This window comes from Calonectris borealis, chromosome 19, assembly GCF_964195595.1.
Source record: "Calonectris borealis chromosome 19, bCalBor7.hap1.2, whole genome shotgun sequence".
NCBI lineage: Eukaryota > Metazoa > Chordata > Aves > Procellariiformes > Procellariidae > Calonectris > Calonectris borealis.
In genome coordinates, this window is record NC_134330.1 from 9,676,511 (window position 1) to 9,693,840 (window position 17,330).

At 42.6% G+C, this 17,330-nt stretch overlaps 1 protein-coding gene across 3 annotated transcripts in view; it reads right to left on the bottom strand.

Moving 5' to 3' along the window:
* MYBBP1A (MYB binding protein 1a) overlaps positions 1 to 17,330 on the bottom strand; it is a 61,637-nt gene that overhangs the window by 43,166 nt on the left and 1,141 nt on the right. For all 3 annotated transcript variants that reach the window (XM_075168987.1, XM_075168989.1, XM_075168988.1), the window contains exons 3-20: positions 17,047 to 17,130; positions 16,582 to 16,656; positions 16,030 to 16,137; positions 14,770 to 14,960; positions 14,311 to 14,478; positions 12,877 to 12,994; positions 10,213 to 10,502; positions 9,176 to 9,283; positions 8,430 to 8,555; positions 7,449 to 7,652; positions 6,746 to 6,854; positions 6,155 to 6,242; positions 4,881 to 5,032; positions 4,084 to 4,173; positions 3,273 to 3,413; positions 2,381 to 2,545; positions 1,176 to 1,333; positions 225 to 359 (exon numbers count right to left, since the gene is read on the bottom strand). In XM_075168987.1, coding sequence (XP_075025088.1) covers positions 225 to 359; positions 1,176 to 1,333; positions 2,381 to 2,545; positions 3,273 to 3,413; positions 4,084 to 4,173; positions 4,881 to 5,032; positions 6,155 to 6,242; positions 6,746 to 6,854; positions 7,449 to 7,652; positions 8,430 to 8,555; positions 9,176 to 9,283; positions 10,213 to 10,502; positions 12,877 to 12,994; positions 14,311 to 14,478; positions 14,770 to 14,960; positions 16,030 to 16,137; positions 16,582 to 16,656; positions 17,047 to 17,130 — 2,510 coding nt within the window. The remainder of the gene's footprint in view (positions 1 to 224; positions 360 to 1,175; positions 1,334 to 2,380; positions 2,546 to 3,272; positions 3,414 to 4,083; positions 4,174 to 4,880; positions 5,033 to 6,154; positions 6,243 to 6,745; positions 6,855 to 7,448; positions 7,653 to 8,429; positions 8,556 to 9,175; positions 9,284 to 10,212; positions 10,503 to 12,876; positions 12,995 to 14,310; positions 14,479 to 14,769; positions 14,961 to 16,029; positions 16,138 to 16,581; positions 16,657 to 17,046; positions 17,131 to 17,330) is intronic.

The window sequence follows — 17,330 nt, forward strand, 5'->3', positions numbered from 1 at the left end:
CTGTATCACAGAGCCCATAGAAGATGATCACCAAAAAATGGATGTCTGTTTGAAAATGCTTCAGACTGCCAGGACGACTGACTAGTCCTCCTGTAAGACACAGATGCTGGCACCTAGCCTTCATCGAGTCTCTTGCTTCTCTGAACTGTTTTAACATGCAACATTATGCCTGTGTACAGACCAGCCCACAGCACCAAGTAGAGAGGCTCCTTTTTAACACTCACCTGAAATAATAGAGAGCCACTGAAGAGTCAGTGTGCTTGCAGGCTTTCTTCACAAGCCTCTCCACAAAAGCGTGCAAATCTTCTTGCAGGGCATCCACTCTCTTGCAGTACTGCTTAGTTCGGCACAATGAGTTCCTGAAAGAGCATTAAAAACAAACCCAAAGCCATTACCTACAGAAAGAGCTCTGGGAAACAGACCGCTATGAACCCTTATCGCTGGGCTCAGGGCAACACATAAACAAAAATGGTGCTAGCTGTGGGCATTGCTGTGGCAAGAAGGGTGAGTAGGTACTGCACCTTCAAGCACCTGTTTAGGCATCAGAGTCAACCTTCCTCCAGAGCTCCCACAAAGGGGATTGGCTGTCTCAAACCCTGTTTCGGCAGAACTGCTTCTCAGGGGGTAGAGAGCCGCACTGAAAATGCTTTAGAGCAGCGCTGAGGATGTCAGGGAGTGGTGTATAGAGGACACATCATGACACACCATGCATTACGTCTGTGTCTAGCTTGTATCAGGCCTCACTTCTGGCCGTGAACAGAGAATTTGCACTCTGTCTGTCTCAATAATAACTTGTTGGGAGTTTTGTTCCAGCCACAGCAGCAACTCTGTAAGCCTAGGGAGTTGTTGCATGGTCTGACTCGGAGGTCAGAGGCCTGTGGAGATATTCAGTGACATGGCACCGTGCCTGCAATACCAATGTTTGTTCTTAAGGTTTCCACCTGCAAACGGGTTTGACACTTGAAGTCCCTTAGACTAAAAACCCAGATCCTAATTTCTTTCCTGCAGGTTATGACTAAGCATTGTCTGCGTATGTGGTGCTGGTAACCTAATTCTACACAATCTATAAAGCAATCATCTTCAATCTTAGAAAGACCAACTTCTGGGATTCAACCACCACCACTGGTGTCTATCAAAAGCCATTGCCTATTATCTGGACGACTAAGGACACTTACTTGAAGATATTAGCTGTTTTCTGGAGGAAGTCAACCTCCTGCTTGTCAGAGTCTGAGCTCATGCACTGTTCAATCACCCGGAGCAGGGGCTCAATGATGTCAAACACCAAGGGGTTCTCTGATTGCTTAGTCAGGAACGCTTCAATCAGATCCAGCACCTGCAAACACAGAGTTACCGACATGAGAACTAATGCAGACAGGGAAAGATGATGGATCTACCCAGAGCAGCTCCTTCAGATTGAAGTGGGCTACATAGCAGCTGGAGGGGGCTGAAGAAATCCATTTGCAGCTGAGATCTGTACACCTTCTGCTATCATTTGTAGTGTTAGGGCATGAGAAACTGAAAATTAAAAATTTGAAACTGAAGATTAAAGGCTGTCTGTTGACTTCAGCTTTACTTTGTGCAGTGAAACCATTTAGAAACAGCAATTATGAGAAACACTGCCACCTGGCCAGACCTGCAGTCACTATAAATTGGTACAGATCTCTGTTAGCACCATTGATTGATAGCTCTCACCCCTGCAAGCCCCCCTTGACTTCCAGACAGTGCATTACCATAAAATCAGCCTCTTATAGCACAGCATCAGAATGAAAATGCAGTAAAACCAACGGCTCGCTACACCATTCAGCCTTCATCTTGGCTAATCCGACACCAGACGTTTCTACATGTGAGCGGCTGGAGCTGTCCCTGGATGCCCGAATATCCTAGACCGTCCGTGCTGACACCAGGTGGCCTGAAGTCAGTATTACAGTCACAAATAACCAGGGCGTGTTAATCTTAATCCTCCTGATTTTACTAGCATAACAAGCCAAAAAAAAGCTTAGACCGCAAAATCACCAGAGGGATTTTAAACGTCACAGTAAGGCACATCAAGCTTGTCCAGTTTATAAAAACTGACAGGCATCTACCTTTGGGTAGGTGTGGGGAAGGATCTAATAAATTGAAGCATTTCAGATCAGCAAATGGAAACCACAGTTCACTTTTTGAAAGAACAGTCCTGTTTTCTGTTTTGAAATAGGCCTGACCATGATATTGCTGTGCCAGGTGCTGTACAAAGCCAGAACAATCCATTCCCAACCTCCAGGAGCTTATGACATACATGAATGTCCAAGCTGTTCAGCATTAAGTAGCTCATGGCATGTGATAGGCTACAACTAAGGTGCTAGTAAGCCAAAGGTCTTCACACCAAACACTTATCTCCCACCTTAATCTTGAAATCCCTCCGTAGGATCTTCTCTTTCCGCAACCTGTCTTTCTCATCCTTCTTTGCCTGGATCCGTTTCTGCTGCTCTGCAAAAAGGGCTGAGATGTTCTTGTCAAGAGCCATCATTGCCTCATCATCCAGCTCTTCATCACTCTCATCTCCTCCCTTTTGTTTTTAGAATGCAAAAACAACATGTCATCTCATGTACTTCAAAAAGACAGCGGGGAGAGAACCACAGCCAAGACCAGACTCACAGTAGGGATGCAGCTATCTCTAGACCCAGAACAACAACATGGGAAGGAAAAACAGATGCTCAGACCCATGAGAAATCTAGCTCATATTTCCTATCAGGTAATTCTGGCTGCACAGTACTAACACGTAGAGCTAGAGGATCAGGAGAGGGAAGAGACTGAGGTTTTGACACTGACTCCCTCTGTGCTGTTGCTCCTTCAGTGAAGAGGTTAATATGTTGCTATGTCTGTAGCCTTTATAAGAATCATTAAACCACATTCCAACGCTGCTACAAGAAGTCTCCAGGGTGGGCTATAGGGATCACGCTCCTCCACACAGGCCAGCCAATACAGGCACCATGTAACAGTATCTCAACGCTTTAGCTCACGTCAATCTTATTTATTACAGGCAGGAATACAAGCTATATCAGGCTGGACTGGACAAGCTAAAGCACTCAAGACACACTAACAATAAATAAAAGAACAAGTGACTTATTCCCATAGTTTACTTTGAAGATCCTGACCTCCTGCTTCAAATGCCATACAAAGATGACTGCCAGGGTTATCACTGCATGGGCTCAGACAGGATGTGGGTATTAGATAATCTTTCACCACTCCAAACCTCCCCGTATCTGTATCCAAGGTAGGCAGTGAAAACGTACCAATGCATTCCCTGCTTGGAGAACATTCATCAGCTGACTGCGAAAATCATCATCAACTTCTTCATTCTTTTCCTCATCTCCACTGTCATTCTCTTCCTCAGTGTCGCCTCCATCTGAGGAGTCCTCGCTTCCTTCCTCGTCCTGAAGAAGAAAAGTTCATCTCCTGACCCCACCGTTCTTCAAGCCCTACTCAATTCTCAGAAATAAAAACTCAAGCCTCCCCTCACCCCACTGCCTTGCTTCCAGCCCTCAGATTCATGTAAAGACACCTCAGATAACGAGATACCAGATCTTCATAAGAACTAAAAGCAGAACATAATAACAGACTTCCCTGTCATATTAAATAAGTATCAAAAAGAAGCTTCCAAGGAACAGCTGAAGTAACAGCCCCATCTGACTCTCCTTTCTGCTAATGCTTGTAATGGTTTGTGACTCGAATCTCTGCAGTTCTTAAAACCGGAGATCTTGAATTCAGATGGCTGTGCATCACAGAAACGATTCATTCTGTGGCTGCGAAAAAGAGGGGCCTGTGCTAATTTCAGGATGCAGTCATTTGTTCTCAGGAAATCATCTATTCAAACAGCCATACCTACAACAGCATTTTCCTTCAAGGCCAAGAGACTAATAACCATGCACTTCCAACAAGCCATTTGTGTGTTGCACTTTTAAAATAAATCTTAATAGAGCAACAGCCATTTTACTCAAGACAGAGCAGTGCAATTACGTCTATTACCACAGATCAGGAGAAACATTATTTTAAAACAGTGAAGGTCTGAAGAGTATTTGTCACTGGCAATGGCACATCAACTACCGTGTCCTGTGCAGATTTGACCTTTTTGTCCGATTCTTCCATCACAACTACAGCACTTTCTTCATTTTGCTCTTGGTATGGGTCAAGAACCTGCAAAAAAGAGGGACTTGTGTTTTTTCAGTGTTTTGTTTTGATGCATCTCTTCTGTACAACAGACAGGAATTTTGGCACAGTAAGCCAGTTGAATAATGAAATAGTAAGTAAGGGCATTCATCTTGCTGGCTTACAATATCATGTTTGTTAATATGCTAAGTTCTTTCTATATGTACCAAAAAAGGTGGAGAAAACTGGAGGTTGGTGACATCACACGTTTTGATTTGTTACAAATGAAGTATTAGGTTCATCACACAAAGTACTTGACAGCACATCTTTGCAATCCACATATTACTCTCTCAGAAGACACCACCTTACTCAGTGGTATGACCAATTCAGATTTTCAGTGTCACTTATTTTTAGCACCTCTATGCTTAGCCTTTCTAGAAAAACGAAGTTGTTACCATTTATATTCACATATAAAATCTACCAGCTATATAAACGACCCAGAAATTTCTTTAGCCTAAAACTACCAAAGAATACAGCTTAAAGTTAGCAGATCTCAGCTCCCATTAAAAAACCCAACAAAAAAACCCTGAAAAAACAACTCTCTGTAAGCTACATTTAAAATTCAGTAGCACACATTGTCAGACATTTTCTAAATCAAGGAGACTTTTATTTAATTCCAAAATAGAGATGTGCTTGTATGCCTGTTAGGGACAAGACAGGCGAACAGTACAATGCCCTACTAGAGCCTCACTTACATCCAGGATCAGCTGCAAGCCCCTCTTGGTCAGGTTAGGGCATATCCGTACAAACACGCTCTTGGAAATCCGACGTATGAGTAGGCTGGGCTGGGCAAGGAGGGAGAGAAGGATTTCCACCATCACCTCAACCCATCCTGGCTCTGCACTGTCTGCACAGGAACAAACAAACAATGACAGGAGAGGGCAAAATCACTACACCGGCACATTAATAACAGACTGCAGAAAAATTCACCAAAGAAAAAAGACATAGTTCTTCTAGCGGACTATTGGAAGTACTCATTCAGCAACATAGACCAGAAATAAAGTGTGAAGCTAAAGCTTGTAGCTGCATTGGAAGGCTACAAACCATAGGGAGGAACATGCCTGAAATTGTCTTTAGGCCACTGCAAAGCCTTACCAACTAACAAAACCTACTATTCATTAAATCTTTACTTAGATTAACAGTTCTGCAAATCATGCGACACTTAACTGGCCACATTAAAGCAATCAGCAGCTAGTCAGCAAAAGTATATACATTTTGTAGTGTTTCCAATGAAATCAGGAGTCACAGCAGCCCTGATGAAAAGTGCTGACATTTGAAACTGGTCCATTAGTCCAGAAGTTTGGGAATCCTGATCTACATACAACCAAGCCACCATAGAATCACAGCTTTTATTTTTACAGTACCCTCAAATTTACACAGAGATTTAAGGAGAACAACAAGACCATGGTTAGAGAAAAAGTCAAAAGACCAAGCCAGGTTCTTTCCTGGTCAAGTCCCAACCCAGCTCCGCAGGCCCTAAATGAGGATTAGCCTAAATCAGCAAACAGGCTGTATCTACATACAGGACACATTTGGTTTGCCCAGAACTTGAGCTCTGAAAGTACCAAGGTTCAGGCCTGCCAGCTGTTAGGAGAACCCACAGCTTTGCCCGGGCAGATACCACCACTTCAGTCAAGCTCTTGGCCAGCACAGAACAAGGACCCAAAAAGAGTGAACTCCCTTGGACACTGCTCATCTGAACAATGGCCAGCTCTGAAGCCCACCTATCCTTTAAGAGGCACACAGGAACACAACCCACTGATGATGTGGGTAGAGAGCTGGAGCAAGAGACAAGAGATTTAGAAAGACAAGGAAAGAGAATGAAGGAGAGGGGATTCTCCTGGGGATAAGTGCATCAAGCTAGAAGCGATGCAGTCAAGAGTGCTTCACTAATGCAGAACTGCCATCTTCTGTCTTTTGACAGACCATTAACAATCCCACTCCATTTCTTTCTGTAGGAAGGACTCACCAGTCTTTTTCTTCTTAGGTTCTTTGCCGAATGCCCTCTCTGTGCAGTTCAGAAGGTCACTCAGAACATCCATTGTTTCAGACGGATTCTGTTTGATCACAAGCAGACAATAAACACCCTCTCGGAATTCCCCACTACCAACAGCAACATAAGGAATATACCGCGAATCTAAGGACCTCTCTAAATAGATACAGATATTAAAATCAGCTACTCTGCAGAAGAAAATATGAATCTAAGTAAAAATTGCTCCACTCAACAGCAAATCAAGGGCAATCAATCTAAGGACCTCTCTAAATAGATACAGATATTAAAATCAGCTACTCTGCAGAAGAAAATATGAATCTAAGTAAAAATTGCTCCACTCAACAGCAAATCAAGGGCAAAACTAATGCTCAGGCCAAGCTGTGCCCCTGTAACTTGTCTACAGTCAGTGTAAGAATCACAGTTTATTAGCTGCCAATTGCCCACTTCTAAAAGCCAGAGGCTGTGAAAGATTGGATCTCTGAACAAAAAGAAACTCTGCAGCTCAGTGTTCAGAAAGCCCAGCTATCAGCTCATTTTACACACTCAAATATGCTTCAGAGGTCTTACCTTGAAAAGATGAATGGCCATTAAAAGCAGAAGTTGCTGGAAAGCAAAGACTTTGGCACTGTCTGATTTATTTTCCTTCTTCTGCAGATTCTTCACAGATTGAAGTGTTCTGAAGAAAGAAACTCTTCTGAGTCTTTCACAATTACAACAGCAAATCCTCTCTTATGATCAGACTAAAACCATGACCAAATCTATAGTATCATTTTCTGTACTTAACAATTTATTGAACTTGGACATATATATAGTATATAATCTTAATGCAACAATAGCATCTCACCTCGTGTGTCTTATAAAAACCTCTGCACTTGGGCACAGGATAGACTCCTAATACTACAGTCAAGGCATAGACCTTTATGGGAAATCAAGCTCAGAAACGAGCACCAGAAAAGAGCCACTGCGAAGTTAGTACAGGTATTATTACGGGAAAAGATCAGCAGAGTTACAATCATGTTTGGGAGAGGGATTATGAGCAAAAATAGAAAAGGACATGGCCACCTACACATAGTTAACACACAGAAGGAACAGGAAGAAAGGAATGGGGTGATGAGAACGAGAGGGGCATGCTGAGAACCAGTCGCAGGTGAAGGATACTCAAAGAGAAGAAATAGAACTGCCACTGCTGTGAAACGGCTCTGTTACAGCAGCCAGAACAACAGCAGGAGGATGACAGAATATAGTTTCTCTTTTATTGGCCCAATCTCACCTCTCCCAGGCATCCCTCTGATGCTTGCTAAAGGGCTTCACAGCTTTGACATGCTCACTGGAGAGCAGCTTGTTGGCATACTCAACAAGGAGAAAGATCCACAGCTTCCCATCTGCAGTCACACCATGGATGTGCTTCTCCCTCAAGGCTGCAGCCTTTGCTGTATCCCCCAAAACAGTCAAGGTATTTAAAGTCTGAAGCAACCTGCAAAGAAAAACAACCAGCTTGTTACTGTCAGAGGAACCAGATGGCCTTCTCACACTTTCCAAAACAACACCCACCAGTAGAGCACTCTCATCCCAGAGCTCTGGTCACTCATTGCCACCCAGATTCACAGGGCCCAGGTTTCAACCCATGCATGTATTCAAGCACAGTAATATATAGCTCATTGTCCTGGTGTCCCCAAGCACACCTGGTGCCCCCAAGGACACTGATTATTTTTCTCAGTTGTTTCCCATTCTGTGTCCCACCATGTTCTCTGCTTTCCCTCTACTGAGGCTGGAGCACCAGCTTTGGCAATCACCTAAAAGCTTCTATGATTACCAACTCCATCTCCCTTAGTACAGGGAGGACTGCGGAGCCATCGGCAGCTCACACACAGAGCGGACAGAAAGCCAACAGCAACCCGCACAACCCCACCACCTCTCTCTTGGGTCCTTCCACTTCTAGCTTGCAACAGAGGCAATGGAAATCTTACGAGAAAAAGCAGTCTGAGCTCAATTCTACCCCTACCTGATCATCACACACACACTCACCAGGTTTGCCATGCAAAATTATGTTTTTATTGGACAAAACTTAAGGATCTTAGGGAAATCCATCTAGGATCTCCTTAAAAAAAGCCATTCCCTGGTCCTGGAGTCAAACAAATACTCCAATAGCACTCACAATCCTAAACCTCTTGCCCTGCCATTTGCAGGCTGATCTTATTGTCAGGAAAAAAGTGAAATTTCCAAGCTTAAAACATGTAAGCAAAATCCTTACCCAAAGAAGTAGTTTTCTGTCACTGAATGAGCCTGTTCATCTAGGGGCTCTGATGGAAGGACATTCGCCTCACGTATTTGGGAAGTCTTTTTCTTAGTCTCAAAGAAAGCATGGAATAAGCAAAACCTAGAATGGACAGAAACAAGAACAAAATTAACAGCCAGCTTGGTCATGACAAAGCAAAACCAGCCCATGTGTGCAAACCAAACAGCACCACGTATTCACGGCATTTTTATTCAAGGATGTCCAAGCACTAGAAAAAAGTCACTGTTTACAATAAGATCCTTTCCTCAAGGTACACAGGGTAAAGAAGAGAGAAAGATGCTGAGGACTTCACAAAAGTGAAGTGCCAACACTTGAGGCCACACAATACCATACTCAGACTGTCAGATTTGGGTCATATTCTCCAAGACTTAAACTGACAGACAAATACATACTAAGATCTGATGCAAAGATTAGAAATAGTATCTTCAAGCAGTCTAGGTAACCAGGAACCTTAAATTTACTGAAAACAAATGGGACTAAGGTAATATTAAGTGCCTGAACTACTTATGACAAGAGTTTGTCCAAGTTTGCAGAAGGTAGTTTGAAAACAGAACCTAGTGTCCTAAATGATTTATGTTATGGAATATTTCCACTACTGAATTTGCCTAGTGTCATGGGGACAGTTTACTTGGAATATTGCTATAGAGCTAAACAGAATTATTCCAAGCACATGTGGCATTAAGTCTTTAAATCATTCTCACCTGGAAATGTCCATCACAAGGCTCTCTTCTGTTTTCACTTGATTTTCAACGATGTTAGCAAGTCGGTGAATGATCCATTTTCTTAATCGAGCAATCTTATGTTGCACTCTTTCAGTAAGGAAATGGACACAATCAATAGTTTGAAGACTATCCCGAAATAAACACAAATCACACAATCCACTGCAGCAAGAGGTAACTTTCAGATATTTAGAGGCTTTACACTAAAGATGGCAAGGTTATGTAGTAAGAAAGCAACAGGTACATAAGAAGAGAGATAATCTTCCCACGTTTGCTTTTTACTATGCAAAAGACAGTCTATTTACCTCACTGAGGTGCTGCAGTCTACCAAAAAGCACTTCAAGAATTGCAGTAGCGCACCTGTGACCTCTACTGACCAGTAACACATAGACATACTGTTTTAACAGCTTACATCGTCTTTGGAAGAAGGCCCTGCAAGTAACCCAGTACCCACAGGACCAAGTTGTGGGTATTCAGCGAGCACCAGCCCCAAGGATAGAACTTTCTCTTGGGAAGTTTTCCTAGCTGGAAATTGCTACAAATGCCTATCAAGGATGTAAGTATTTATAGGCTACTCTTGAGACATGGAAGTGGGTGCTTTTCTGTAGGCCAAGAAGATGAGAGCACTCAGGCCAGTTTAAAAGTCAGATAAAAGGGATGCACAATTCCTACAAAGACCTGAGAGTCTGTAGTAAAAAAGGAAGCCGCTGGACATTTTTCCCAAAGCAGTTATCAGGGCTAGAAAAACAAGAGAAAAGGCTGCTTTGGTGATCCAGCCTGCTTTGGTCGGGATAGCTGGTTCTCACTGTGTTTGCTCCTATTTGCAGAATTGAATTTTGTCCCAGCAAAAGAGTCAGATTCTGGAGCTAAACCTTCTGGGACAGAGGAGATAGGACAAGCGGCAATTGTCAACTCATCGCAAGGGAACCAGCCAACGTTGGCTGTCCAAACCAGACTTCACGGAGGTAGCTACTCTAACCACAAAACAGAAAGAGAAGAGGAATCACCTATACACTCACATGTTTACATTTTCCTGGTTCTGTTTTTGCCGGTTACTTGAAAAGTCTAAACAACAGTCAAAGTCTGGCCTGAGGAACATGTCTTTGAGCCAGTCAATGTATTTTTGCAATGCCACTGGCTGCAGGTGTCTGACTACCCTGGAAGAGCTGGAGAACACTGGATAGCCTTGGTTGGTGAGAGTAGAGAAGCCGATCACCACTGCCAGCTGCCTCTCCAGGTCATCACAGCTGTTCAGAAATTCATCTACGTATCCTTCCATCTCTGGAGCAAATTTAAATCGGTCTGGAAGCTGAAAAACATGGTCAAACAAGCAGGTTAGGAACTTCACACTGAGTCTGACTGCCTTTGTAAGTACAAATCACTTTACAGATTTGACTGCAGTAAGTAAATTAAAGTCACATGCCTGAACATTTGCCATAAGGCATACAGCAGGTCATAAATTTCACCTCATGGTCTTCCTCACATAGGAGCAACCACGGTAAGCAACCACAGAATCCTGTCACGTACCAACTTCAGTCGTTTAATTTGCACCTTCCCGAACAGTCAGACTTCAGCAGGCTGGACCACATGCTGGCCAGTGCAGCTAAGCTCCTAGGCTGATCAGCTCTTATTTTGGGTGAAAGTCCATCTGCCTTAGACTTTCCCTTGATTTGGAAACTCCCCCACATCAATTCTGGTCTCATCTAGCAGCCCTGGAGCCTGCTAACCTACAGTGGGCAGAAGAAATCCCACCTCCTCTCCCTGGTGTCTCAGAAGTGTTGAGGCATTCTGAAAGGAGGGGGAGTTGACGTGTTTAACCTAAAAAATCCTGAGGTGTTGCTGTTTTGTGCTAAGTCCTATCCTCAGTCCTGCCACTGATCGGCAAGGCATACAGCTGGCAGGCTGCTGGCCTTGGAACACTGTCCAGCAGCATGCAGACCACCAGGACATGTCCCATCTCACCACACATCCCATTTCCTTATGTTCTTTTATAGCCCCCAGTGTTCAATCCCACTTACTTGTTCTGGAAAAAAAACAAAAGCAAACTGGAGAAACCTCGAAGAGGGCAAGCTGTGGCTTCGTTCCAAAAATGCAATGCAACTTTCATAAATTAATAAAACAACTTGTTTGGTATAGTGTCATGATCAGTACAGTGACCTGGCAAGAGCAGAAACAGTAACAGAAGTCTAGGGAACCCTGCTCTTTTAAATAAAGGGGCTATAAATTCCTAATTAACCACAAATCCATCCAATTATAACATAAATACCCCTGCAAGAAGTCTCACACAAAACACAACTTGGCAAGCTCCTGCTTCCACTGTTGGAGAACTCAATACTTGTACATCAGTATGAAAACTGGGAGAAAAACTCCAGGAGAGACTGATGTAAACAGGCTAATAACTCACAACAGGGGTTTCATCAATCACCTCTCAACAAAAGCAGATCAAGTCTATTTGCTCCCCTGTTGAAAAAAAAGTGGATTCAGGAAGATAACTGTCAGTAAATATCAGACTCAAGCTTTGTCTAGTTCCATCTCCAACAACCAGATCCCATAAGAAAGTACAACAGCATTTGCTTTCCAAAACAAACAACCTGTGTCAAGGAACAAAACAAATGCACAAAACCACAACAACAACTTCAAACTAATATATTTTCTGCTTCCTCATCATCAATAATATTAGGGGGGTCCCCCTCCGTTTAGTCAATCATTGTCTTCAGTGGATTTGTACGTTTCAGACAGGAATTGACAAATTTTTTGATGCACATGGAAGAACACAGCCTAATTCACTGGGCAACAAGCATAAAAAGCAAGAAACAGGAAAACAACTGAGTCAGTGGATAAACCCTGGAGAAAGCTGGTCCATTCAGGGAGGCACCATAGGAAGCATTATTTTCAGAGAAAACCCGCACATCTACTGCTGCTTTGATACCAGAACAGAAAGACTGCAAAGCCCTATTCCTCCCAGGAGAGGGCAATGATTTTTGGGCCCACATGAGAAGGCTTAGCATTATGTTACCACAAAAAGCCAAGCCAAAGCCTGTTTTTATCAGTATTCCCCTTTTATTCTTCCTCCCTTTATTGCAGGGCTGTGTTCTTTGCTGGCTTCCCAGGAGGGAAAGAGGAAGAGGAGTTCCAAAATCCAATTCCCAAATAAAATTTGTGCTTAAACCTCAAATGTGCTTATTGAAACAAGCACTAACATAAAAAAAAGCATGAGTTGTCCCTCTTTGTCTTTGCCTTCAAACATTCGTGCAACACCCAGCACAATGACAGACAAAAAGGGGCTTCTAGACACGCAAAATCAAAAGGACTGTTAAAGGATGACATACGACATTGTCAATATGCTGAGGCTGCCCACCCTCTGCTTCCCCCATCATTAGAGCTTTCTCAGCAACATCAATGAAAGCAGGTGGGTCAGTGCTGAACAATTTCAAAACCCTTAAAATTAAAATAAGTCTGAACGAAAAATACACAAATAGGCAATGACGGTTAAACACAGTCTATACTCAGCCCACTGCAACCAGTGGTCATACAATAACCTTGCTTTTAGTAAGAGTCCAAGGTCTAAAATTACATAAACTTTTTTTATACAAGACAACGTGAAACGAGAAAGAGGGGTGGAGAGGACTTCTGCTCAGGACAGGGTCTTTAGCCCTGAGCATGAGTACTTTCAGAAGACCTACCTGAGTCGTTACCACATGTTCTCCATAGTGCTGCATCACCTTCCCTTTGAGAACCATCTGTAGCTGATCCAGAGACAACAAGGGGAGAGCACTGCCCAGCAACCGGTAGCACATGTAACTGAGTGGAAACAAAGATGATTCCCTCAGGTAGAGGCACAGAAGTAAAGGCACACACAAGGGTAAGACAAAGAAGTGGGGGGACAGGCTACATGGAGAATGCAGGAAGGCAAAAGGCAAAAATTCATGGATCCTGTGTTCAAAAATCCTGCTGCCCAAAGCTTTTCTTCTGACTAGCATAGCTGCCAAGATCTCTCCCTGTAGCAGGTCCTCTGCTGTCTAGAAATAGATGAGTCCTCACCAGCAGTTCCTTCCTCAGTCCACTTTCAGGATCTCTTCTCCCCAGATATTTTACTTCCACAGACCTAATAAAAACCTACGTAGTTTTTGACTACACATATTTACTGACAGCAACTTGCTGTCAAATTTGATCAAAATTGCCCAATGGGCTCAGGAGTTATTAGATAGCACTAGCCTCATTTCTGCAGGAAATCAGGCTAAAAAAGCAACACTTTTGAGACTTACCCAAGACGTAAAAAAAGACTTAAACTGCTCAGGCTTGGAAAATGGTTTCCTTTCACTGTGATACTCATGTAATATGTTAAGAAAAATTTTGCACCTCTACAACTTTTAAACTCTTAAGCTAAGAAAGATTTAAACCTGGCCACAGATTGCCTTGCTATGGTCCAAATTAAATTATGCTCCCCCAAAATGCTCACAGATTTGTATTATCGATTTTGCATCATTTTTATACAGCATAAGTCTCAACAGACAAATAATCTTTCAAAGATCTAGTATTAGACTTGGAAAAGGGGCTGAAATAGCTAATGTTATGATGTCAGCCACAGCCATATCCTACTTAAAAACATGGAGCATGTCAGAATCCAAACATACACAGGCATTTTAATTCAGTCCATCCCACAAAGCACAAGTCCAGTAATATTAGACACAAATTTCAGAACTAGGGTTTGTCTACACAGGAGCTGTCCTTCTTAAACCACACAAAGCCGAACGACTCTCCCTCTCAACCACTTAGAGAGAAAGGGACAGTACAGCTCCTCTGACAAGTCTTGTAGGAGCAAGCTATAGATTTAAGACACCTTTATGCCCAATGAGGTGCATCACCTTTATGTGCTGTCCTAGTTAAATTTAACCTCAAATTTGTTATATGTCACAATTCTAAAAGAAATCTTACTAACTCCTGGATTTAGGCTCCCTATAAAGTTTCTCATGAATACCTAAATAACCAAAAGCAAGTGTTCTCACATTGTTCATGAGAAACCATATGCTCCACCCCACCACAGGGCAGCAGAAATACTGGGGTAAGATAAAGAAGGATAATATGGAAAACAACAAACAACATATGTTAAAACAAACCTCACAGGTCCCGATTTCTCCTTCAATAGCCCATTCTCCACACCTTCTTTCCAGAACAGTTCAAAGGCATCTTCCTTCAGTGAAACTTGTAGCAAATCAAAAACTACACCAGGCAATTTCTTGTCCTTCTTCTCAGACTTGGCAGCACTTTGCAGAAGCTCTACAAGTCTAGAGGAAGAAAGAAAATAATGCGAGAGATCTGGCCCGGAAGGGGATTGCTGAAGGCCAAATTCATCGCGCTGAAGGACACAGAACATGTCCTGAGCACTGCAGGCTGTGCCTCTTGGGAGAAATGAGAGAGCTATAATTTAGGAACCTGCGTAACAGTTAGGGCCTAACCCTTAGCAGCACCTGCAGTGGAAAAATACAGGCAGGTATGAGAATGAAAGCCACCTTTGTCTCACTGCTAGCCAAGAAACCAAGAATGTTGCATTTAATGCTCCTTATTTAAGAACTTACCTGGGAATATTTTCCTCATTTACAACAGTAGGTGAGCCAAACAGCTTCTTCAGATTTTTAGGTTTCAGAACACCAGGGAATTTCTGCATGCCCACAAGCAAAAGGTGCAGGTTCTCTGGAGATGTGAAAGCTGAAGCGAGGTCACTTTGCAAGATGCCAAACAGGACCTCCTCAAACACAGTTTCAGGAACCTAGATAGGAAAGAAGGTGAGAGCATATGAGAAACATCTGAGGGCATTCTACTAACTTGCTGTGTACTATGTTAAAATATCTGCATTGTAGGGCATTTTACTAAAAGCTTGCAGTGTTCTGGAAACTTTAGAAATAGTCTCTATGGTGACACAACCAAAAATAAATAATGGTTGTGCCCAGTACTGCCATACACTCCCAGGTGCTTAACCATGCCGAGTAGGACAATCTGTTGTCATCAGATAGCAATTCTGATCAACTGACTCCAGTTGCAATTGTCCTCTTGCTGTCTGACTGCTCCTGTCTGTACAGTGGTGCAGCCCAGGGAGGAGGAAACACTCTTATTGTATTAGTGTTTAATTACATTTCCCAAAAATAAGTTACTTGTTTCAATAAGATTTGCTGGTAAACAACTGTGTTTCAATGATTTTAGGGAAAACTGGATCCAATGTTTTCATCAATAAAATAAGAAATATAGAAAAACTGCTTTAATTTGTATTTTTTAAAGATTGGATTCAAAATACATTTAGACCTGACATCAAGACTAAATCACTCAGAACACTTCCATACAAAACATTATTCAATTTTGATTTAATACCGTTAGTCTTCACACCTACAAACAATATCCACATAAAATAAGGTAATAAACAAACTCTCTTCTTTTACTACATACTCAGAGTTCCTTTACTCCATGTCCCTACATCCTTTCACTCCCAATAGCTCAAAATTCAACCTTACGCCCAGGTTTGGTGCATAAAAAAGGTTTGCAGTCCAGAGTTTTCAGCATACTTCTATTCAAAAGAGCAGATGGTCTAACGTACCACCCAAGCAAGTCAACTGGGAAAAAACAGACTACGGGTTTGTCCATGATGAAATCAGACTAAGCTAAACCAGAGCATTCTTCCCAGAATAAAAGCATCTGCCCACAGACAATATAGGAAACAGCTCCCACAGCTTAAACTCACTCTTCCACACACCCCCTTTAACTTTCAATTATGAACAAACTAAGGAGAAAGCAGTCCCCAAAGCAAAGTCCTCCCTCCTCCCACCCACCACGTGCTGTGGCTATACCTCAGACATGATGTCAATGAGGGTTTTGCGAGGGAGATCTCTGAGGTGTGCTTGGTGATGTGCCAGCTGCTGGAGAAGCTGGATGCTCTCCAGCAGAGCTTTCTGGTCCTAGAAAGGAAAGATAAGCCAAAAACAGAGGACATATATCAAAGATTAAGCTGAAGGCTCAGGTAATAATCCACTCTTGAGACCCTTATGCCTACTCGTAATAAGAAATTTACATAATTGCTTCCTGATAGACCACTCAGCTTTTCCCAAAATGGTGTTTTCTGGCTGTATATGACAACAGATCCCTGTCTTCCAGGAGAGGTAGGAACCTCCTGTACCATCTGACACAGTTCCTACATTCTAGTCCCTACATTCTAGTCAGGAACAGGCATTTAAAAGGCACAAAAAGTCTATGGATAACGCAAAAGAAATGAACTGAATTTGATGCTTCAAGTCCCATCTCATTGCCTAGCCAGTGACCCAGCCTTTCTCTCCAGATCCTCTCTCCACTTCAGACAGCCCTAGAACCAGTGCTGACAAACAACATAACAATGGTAATGTTACCTTAACAAGCCGGCCAGATTGAAACAGAGCCATAACTCCAAAAAAGTTTCCAAAAGCAGCATTTCTCACAAGTTTCTGAAAAGGAAAAAAAAAAGGGGGTTAAAAATCCACTTCACTTAGAATCCACGTTCAGCTACAGCTCTGATCAGTGGAACAAGATGGCTGGAAGATCTAGCCTTGAACACCCCGCCATACAAAGAGAAAACACTGAAAAGCAACCCCCTGCACTATGTTTAAGAACTGTCCTAGATTATCTTTCTGTCACACGGACGAATCTCAGCTAAAACAGGGCCAGATGACAATGTCACCAACTTCCACTTTTTACAAGTATTTCCATTATGTCATTACAGTCATTTGCCTTAGCAAGAACCCCAAAACTATGGTATCCAGGCACCAAGCCTTCAAAGAATAGAGAACAGTTAATTTAAACTAGCTGTTGGCCAACGCTGCTATGAGCCGACTCACCTTTTTCACTTTTTCCAGATTGTGTTTTTCTTTTATCTGTTCCAGGACACTGCATATCGGAATTTCCTCAAAAGCTTGTAAAACCTGAGGAGATGGATCGCATAGCTCAGTCTGCAGTTCTTTCATTTTATGAAGTTTTATCGAGTTCAGCCAAAACAGAGCTGAACAGTTTTTCAGCATAGCAACAGATGTGCTGCTTTATTAGGCCAGAATAGAGACAACTAGATCAGTAGATGTGTCAGAATAGGAACTAGTGTAGACATAAATATACCTGCTGATATTAC